Source organism: Formica exsecta, unplaced genomic scaffold (assembly GCF_003651465.1).
Source record: "Formica exsecta isolate Colony F162 unplaced genomic scaffold, ASM365146v1 scaffold90, whole genome shotgun sequence".
NCBI lineage: Eukaryota > Metazoa > Arthropoda > Insecta > Hymenoptera > Formicidae > Formica > Formica exsecta.
The window spans coordinates 432397-439961 of record NW_021853667.1 but is presented as its reverse complement, the minus strand read 5'-3'; the positions used below and the strand labels follow the sequence as shown (position 1 = coordinate 439961).

At 35.2% G+C, this 7565-nt stretch overlaps 1 protein-coding gene across 3 annotated transcripts in view; it reads left to right on the top strand.

The window, feature by feature from the left end:
- LOC115245060 (monocarboxylate transporter 1-like) overlaps nucleotides 1-7208 on the top strand; it is a 13022-nt gene extending 5814 nt beyond the window's left edge. For 2 of the 3 annotated variants that reach the window (XM_029823143.1, XM_029823144.1), the window contains exons 2-5: nucleotides 2998-3272; nucleotides 3643-3769; nucleotides 4031-4210; nucleotides 5475-7208. In XM_029823143.1, coding sequence (XP_029679003.1) covers nucleotides 2998-3272; nucleotides 3643-3769; nucleotides 4031-4210; nucleotides 5475-6726 — 1834 coding nt within the window. In that variant the 3' untranslated portion in view covers nucleotides 6727-7208. Of the gene's footprint in view, nucleotides 1-1836; nucleotides 1900-2997; nucleotides 3273-3642; nucleotides 3770-4030; nucleotides 4211-5474 lie in introns of those variants that run through there. The other variant, XM_029823145.1, reaches the window with a different exon arrangement.
- The last annotated feature ends 357 nt before the right edge of the window (nucleotides 7209-7565 follow it).

Here is a 7565-nt window from a genome sequence, read left to right as displayed (position 1 = left end):
ATTGGCTATTATAGCTATAAATATTAATATTTTTTAACAAAAATTTCACAAAAGGTAGTTCAAATTATGTACTTTGTGATTAATAACGCGATTTGAAAAAAAAACCAATTATTTACCAGAAAAAAAATCCTTAAAAAATAGCTTTTTTTTAGCCGTTACACTGGTTTCCCCCCTTAATAGACCTTTTTTCTTTTTTCCCAATAGCATAGTTAAATGCATTCCAGCTGTTTTAAATAATTATACACATAGAATTGATATCGATTGAAACATCGAAAGATTCTTCACAAGCGTTATGTTTTTCAAATATACATTTGACATAATTTCTTGGCGACATTAATCTCTGAATGTAATGTATGTAATGATACATTCACATTTAAACTTCCGGCTTTAAGAATGTATTAACAGAACCGATAATTTTTATTCACTTTTTGCGAAATAATGTACTTGACATAATCTCTTTGCGACATTAATCTCTAGCGCATGTAATGATACCTTCACCTTTAAACTTCCGGCACTTACGAATGTATTAATAAATTATTAATACCGGTATTTTTATTCACTTCGCAATATATGTATTAAAAAAAAAATATTTGGCATAATCCGTCACTCTCTATGCATACACAAAATTATTAATTTTTTATTATTAAAGATAAACCTCGGAAAAGAATCCGCCATTCTTGCTTTGATATCTGTAAATGACATTTAAAGTACCTTTCAAAAATTTTTGGCCTTGTTCGTATCTTATTTGGCAGGTCATTGTTGTAACTCCTGGACATTGTTCATCGCTGAGAATACCGAGAAAGATCCGGGAAGAATCTTTGAATTTGAGCGATCAATCGCGAGGCCAGTCAGCCCACCACGCACCTTGTTGTCGATCGGCGCGCTCGCAATCGCGTTCGAGCTTTTTACGCATCCGTAGTAAATGGAATCATTCATAGTATCTAGGCGTGGTGTTTGCGAGCCATGTGTCTACTTGTTGCATAGTGTTAGCCGTGTAACTGTGTGGCCGATTACGGGACTTTTCTCACCGTTGCGTCGTACCACTGACGCCTTGTCTCGAAATAAAAGATGCAAATACAGATGATGACCCTCGCGGCGCCGATTAGTGAGATTATCTCCTCATTAAAAGAACTTGAAAAGATACAAACATCATTAAATATTTTTAAACTTTGCTTGAAATATCTGAATACATATTTTTGAAAAATTTACGAGCTTTTAGCTGTTCAAATGCGACAGAAAGCATTTTGTAATACATATTCTACATTTTTAATAAAATATTGAGAAATCTGACGAGCATTCAACGATCTACTCTAAATCTATAGCTCATCAAAATTTGACGAGTTTAGCGGAAGTTTAATAGAAACTTGACGAAAGAGTAACAGAATTCTATCAAAAATTTCTCCGACATTAATTCGTATTGTTAATCAAAATTATAGTTTATAAAATCATTAAAAATTAACATATTTGATATAAATAATTATGAAATCAAAGAGGAAAATATTTGCATGCAATGAATACAATACCATTGAAAAAATGTGTGTTGGGCGGCGAGTCCACACAGATTGTGCCATTAAATATCAATGTTTTTCGGTGGAATCCTGTTAAACCTCCCTGTCAAACTTCCAGTATACATTTACAGGCATTCCCGACAAAATTAACGGGCAAATATAAAATGTGATGAAAAGTTCAAATCTAAAAGCCGCATAATTATCATATTAGCCACGTAATTCTAAATTAATAGCCACGCGCCATGCGATTGTCGGATCGCGTGGTGAGTAACACGCCGAGTATCCGTCAGGAACGAGTTGGTACGCGACCGATGCGCGACAGAACATAACTTGCTCGTCATCGAGATGCTAATTAATACGACAAAGACACAAATCGAGCCAAGACGTCAATGTAAGTACCGCTAAGTATTTTATTTTTATCGTTTACTATATTTTCGTACTTTTGCATCGACACGTTAAACGCTGTAAAGACCATTTTAAAAGAGGATAAGAAAGAAGTAAAATTGCTCGTTGATCTAAAAAAAAAAAAAAAGAAAAAAGAAAAAATTCGATAAAAAGATCCAGCTCTCCTAATCCCGAACGGATCGATATCTGATTAGAAGTTTACTTTTCGTTACTTAACACATTTTAAATTTCAACTTTTAATTCCGAGGTTTCTTCCAAGGTAAAAGTTATGATGCTTGTTTTCTATTAAAACGAAGGATAGATACAGTAGTCTTATGAGAATCTTGTTTAACGACTTTCATCCTGTAGGTTTCCGATGTGTGCAGTGTTCCGTGATATATAAGTAATCGTGATATTAATATGAAAATCTTAGATATACTCTCTCTTTCATACGCGACTGAAATAATTTCTCAACTATATATATTCCTCGCGTTTATAATTAGGAGAGAGCAAATTGCGAATAATACTTCGAACTCGTCGCACGTAGGTAGAGATGGTAGTTTTTCCCCAACGTTTGCGGGTACGCGATCATGAATGGTAATGGGATACGTTTTACGTTACAATTCCAATGAACGCGTATTCCAATGAAAATTGCACGTGCGTATTCCCGGTGCGTGCGCAGGTGAACGCGTAAAATTATCGGTTGTACGCAACCGAGTGTGAAAAGAAAATCCTTCAGAGAAAAAGAACCGTGTGGCCGATAGAGCGAACAATCGCGCCAAAGAAATCTATCTATCATTCCGTTACTCGAACATTATTAATTTTGTAATAAAAGAACACAAAAAAAACATGAAAAGAAAAAATGAATGAAACTTTTTCACGAAATTAGCGTTTCGTGCAAAGATAATAGGATAATCCCGCAAAATTCATTGAACGTCGTCGATTTCTTTATTGCGTCGTTATGAAACAGCGTAATCGCGCGTCAAGGATATCGCCGATGCTGGATCTATCTTTTTAATGCCGACAATAATACTTGTCTTACCTTCGCGCAGAAGGTGTCTATTATAATCCACGCGTAACGATGCGATCCTTTAAATGTTTGCAGTCGAGAATCGCAGGGAACTTGCACGCAGTCTCATTGCGTCATGATAGAAAAAAGCATATCGATGAGAAGGAAGGCGAGAAAAACGAAAATGATCCCGCCGGACGGTGGATGGGGCTGGGTGGTGCTCTCTTCCGCCCTCGTCGTCAACTTCCTTATCCCGGGTACTGTCAAATCCTTCGGCGTACTCTTTGTCGAGTTTCTACACGTCTTCAAGGCATCCTCCACGGCGGCTTCCTGGATGCCGGCGCTATGTTACTTTCTGTACAGCTCGTTAGGTAAATACAGCTCCGTAAGGATATCTTAATCGCCGATTGAAATCCGCTTGGAGTTTTAATTTTTTTTTTTCCGATTCGCAAAGTGGTCGATGTATCGAATAACTTTTAATAGCGACCTAAAAAATTTTTTCATTAGAATAACATTAATGATACACATTTTTATCATTTAATAAATAGAATTTTATATCTCTCTAATTATAAATTGTATTATTTTTTTCGATAAATTTCTAATTATATACAGGAAAATTTACCGAATTAAATATAAAATTCCGCTATCGAGATAGAAATAAATATTGCGCAATGTGCATTTCGCACTTTGTGCGAAATAATTTAATTGATAAATATAAAATATGTAAAATATTTTCTGCAGGTCCTTTATCTAGTGTTCTATCAACCAAGTACTCCTATAGAAGTGTGACTCTCATCGGGGGCACCTTCGCAGCCAGCGGGATGATGTTGAGCTACTTTGCCAATTCGGTTACTTATCTTTATGTCAGGTATGATGCTGTTTGATTGACGTTTGAAAACACGGCAAGCAAATAGACAAACACATGGCTATTAACGGTTCTAGTTTTAATATTAAGACATTGTGTAACATGATCGATTATTAAGAAAAGCATTCGAGAGGACTTAAAATCTCCGCTTAAATGCATAGATAATATAAAGTGCTGCATAAGATCTTTCTCTGAATGATAAGAACTTAGAATTTTCATTTCGTAGCATTTTTCACAGAGACTTAACAATCTTTCTATACGCAGTTATGGACTTATGGTCGGGATCGGTGCTGGATTAACATTTCCACCGACGGTTTATATCGTTACGCAGTACTTCGAGAGGCTACGAGGGGTAGCGAACGGTTTATGCATTTCTGGCAGCGCGATTGGCACTATAGTGCTACCGCCGTTACTGCAATATCTGCTGGACTGCTTCGGATACAGGTAATGTACTGGAAAAAAAATTAAATGTACTCTCGATAATAATTATTCAAGAACAAACATATAAAGGGGTAATAAATATTAGAAGGATAAATGTGAATTATTCAGATGTGTTCCTCTCCGCCCTGGTTCGAGAACAAGATATCTATTCTACGCTCCCACACACAAAAGACTTTATGCACAATTCCAACTGCTTTTGACGGGGCGGAAAGTAGACGTGCTTTGAAGCGGTTCGAGAATACACACGCCGAAGCGGCTTGGGAAGCAAGCACAAAAACCTTTCACAAACCTTCGCCGAAATCTTCGTTTCAAGAAAGGTCTCGCAATTTGGAGCCTCAATTTGGAAATTTTAATTTTTGCAATCTTCTACGCGTTTAACACGAACAATAAAAATTGCATGCTAAACTAGATATCCACATCATAATATTACGAAGTAAATATTATAATCTTAAACTGAATTGCTTTTGCTTTCCAACTACAAGTGTTTTTACGTAAATGTTTTCAGTAAATTATCGTGTAATAAATAAGTTTATATAAATAAATTATTTATGTGTATGCGTGTGTGAGAGACAAAATCTTTTTAATTTTATACAGAGAATACATAAGATAGATTCTCTTTTTTAATATGATACTTATATTCTTTGAAATATTGCAGATGTAACAATAAAAATAATATCTCAGAGTATAATGGAATACCGGAAAAATTTTTTTTTTTATTCGCTATAGAAAAAAAAATAATCAAAGCATAAAATAAAAATTTAAAAAAATATGCGGTTGCATACCATCATATATAATTTGGTCATTTTTATATTGTAAAATAATATTAATAATAATAAAAATGAGACATTTTAAATCACAATTGTAAATAAACTGTTCTTTTTTCGAATCGTTCCAGAGCGCTTTGAATCGCGTGTATGGTTCTTAAGAAAATCTTATACTGCAATAATAATATTATAACTGAATATTTTCAGTCATAATCTGTCATTTGGCAATGCGCTTTTATTAATAAAATACCTAAAAAAAAGTTTTATAAATTTAATTTATGTAATATATATTTTTTGTATCTATTTAATTTTTTTCAAATATATATTGATAGAAAATTATCGTACAAATAATTCTCCCGAAAAGTTATAATTGTAATATTTCTTATTTTTGAGACGTCCCGTCAAATAATTAGTATAAACTTTTAATTAAAATGCAACATAATTCTCAAAAATAAAGTTAGATATATATCTTACTTCAATTAGATTTTCTTGTCATATTCCAGAGGAGCGGTACTCATTATGGGCGGAATCACGCTGAACACGCTAGTGTGCGGTTTGCTCTACCATCCGGTCGAACAGCATATGAAAATCATATATCTAGACGAAGGCATTGATAATGAAGCACTGACTCTCGATGAATCTATCGACGGAAAACAAATGCTGGCTGAGAAAACAGAAAGTGATTTAAAATACGATTCAAGTCTCCAAACTGCTTACAGTAACGACAAGCTCTCGCATAATGTGGTGCTAGAGTCAATTAACGAAAAGGCATCGTACGACTCTGAGAAGAACGATCGGAGAACTGACACAATTCTTAGATTACAATCTGATGTCTCTAATGAGGATATGATCTCTCGAACGCGGGATGAGATTTCGCAAGAGGATATTGCGAACGAAATTTGCTTGACAACCCGTCCAAGTCTCACGAAGAAAGATGAAGACGATTTGGATGATATGCAGATTTCACCGCGACGAGACAGCACTATTGTCGAAGAAAACTGCAAATTGCAGTTCGATTCTTCAAAAATCGCGGACAATTCTAAGGATGACAATAATAAGAAGTGTGCAGAAGAATCTAAACAGGATGATGCGTGCTCAAAATCGGCGAAAACATCGGTGGAGAAGCTTGATAAGTCCGAAAAGATACGTTTCTTCGACCTGAGCGTGTTGAAGGATCCTATTTATTTGGTGATCCTGATTTCCAACACCACGTCGGCCATCAGTAATACGAATTTCATGATACTGTTGCCGTCTTATGCGATCGCCGAAGGTTTCGACAAGCATTCGTCGGCTCTGCTCCTGTCGATAGTCTCCGCGTTGGATCTGGTCGGCAGGATCAGCGGCGCGTCTCTGTCCGACATCGACTTTGTCCCAAAATATTATTACTTCGTGGGCGGACTCGGCACCAGCGGTATCGCCCTGGCATTGCTACCTATGGCGACCAGTTATGCCATGCTATCCTTCTTCTGCGCTCTCTTCGGCCTATCTTCGGGCATGTACATCGGCATCACAACGGTCATTCTGGCAGATATGCTGGGAACTGAGAAGCTCAGCTCGTCTTACGGAATATCGTTGTTCGTTAATGGTGTTCTGCAACTCGTCGGGCCGCCCGTATGCGGAGTTATCTTCGAGAATGTGCTCTCGTATAAGCCCATCTTTTTAGCCTTCGGAATCATCTTGATTCTGGGCACCGCGCTCTGGGCGGCGGTACCGATCATCAAGAGAAACAGTAAAAAGAATCTAGAAGCAACGTAAAGTTTTACCGACGCTTCGAGCAAGGTTTTGATGAACCGAAATAAGCGAAGTATCATAAAAGACTTTTTTGGACTACAGTCACACGAGAATCTTTTTAGAATTTTATATTCTGAAAGAAATTCAAGGGTTCTTAGATACATGAAATAACGAACGTTTGAATTCATTGCATCTAGCGAATTTGATATATATATTTCTTGAAATATATATTCTAAGAGGAGAATCTTTAGAAAAATTTTCATATGATATATTAAGTTTGATATCAATGAATCTCCAACTTTCATGTGTATATAATTATTTGCACAATAGATATTTATCACGACAAATATTCTGCGATTCATGCCATTATTACTTAAGATTATTAGGTGAAAACTGTAAAGTAATGAAGGCTTGTATAAACTGAATAGCTACAAATAGTGCAAACACAATTTTTATATTCTATCAATTATATGTTGCTCGAAATAAAATAAATTTTATCTCTCAAAGAATTATATATTTTTATATATATTAAACATTGTAACTACTTTTCCACTGAATAGCGATTATTAAATCGCCATGATATATAAAATTATAATATGTAGAGATGCCCTAAAATCTTTTTAGAGTATACATGTGTCTCTTCTCATTACATCTCCTGGTTTCTACAAGCCTCTTCTACATATATATCAAGCAACTGTTGTTTGATCATTTATAGCCTTACATAAGTTTACTATTGTTGAAAATAATATACTGCCAGTAACAAAATAATATCATTAACAGAATTATCTGTAAATTTACTTTAGAATGAAGAGATACGAAACATATCAGGAGTTGGCGTAGATAAGAACATATATATATATATA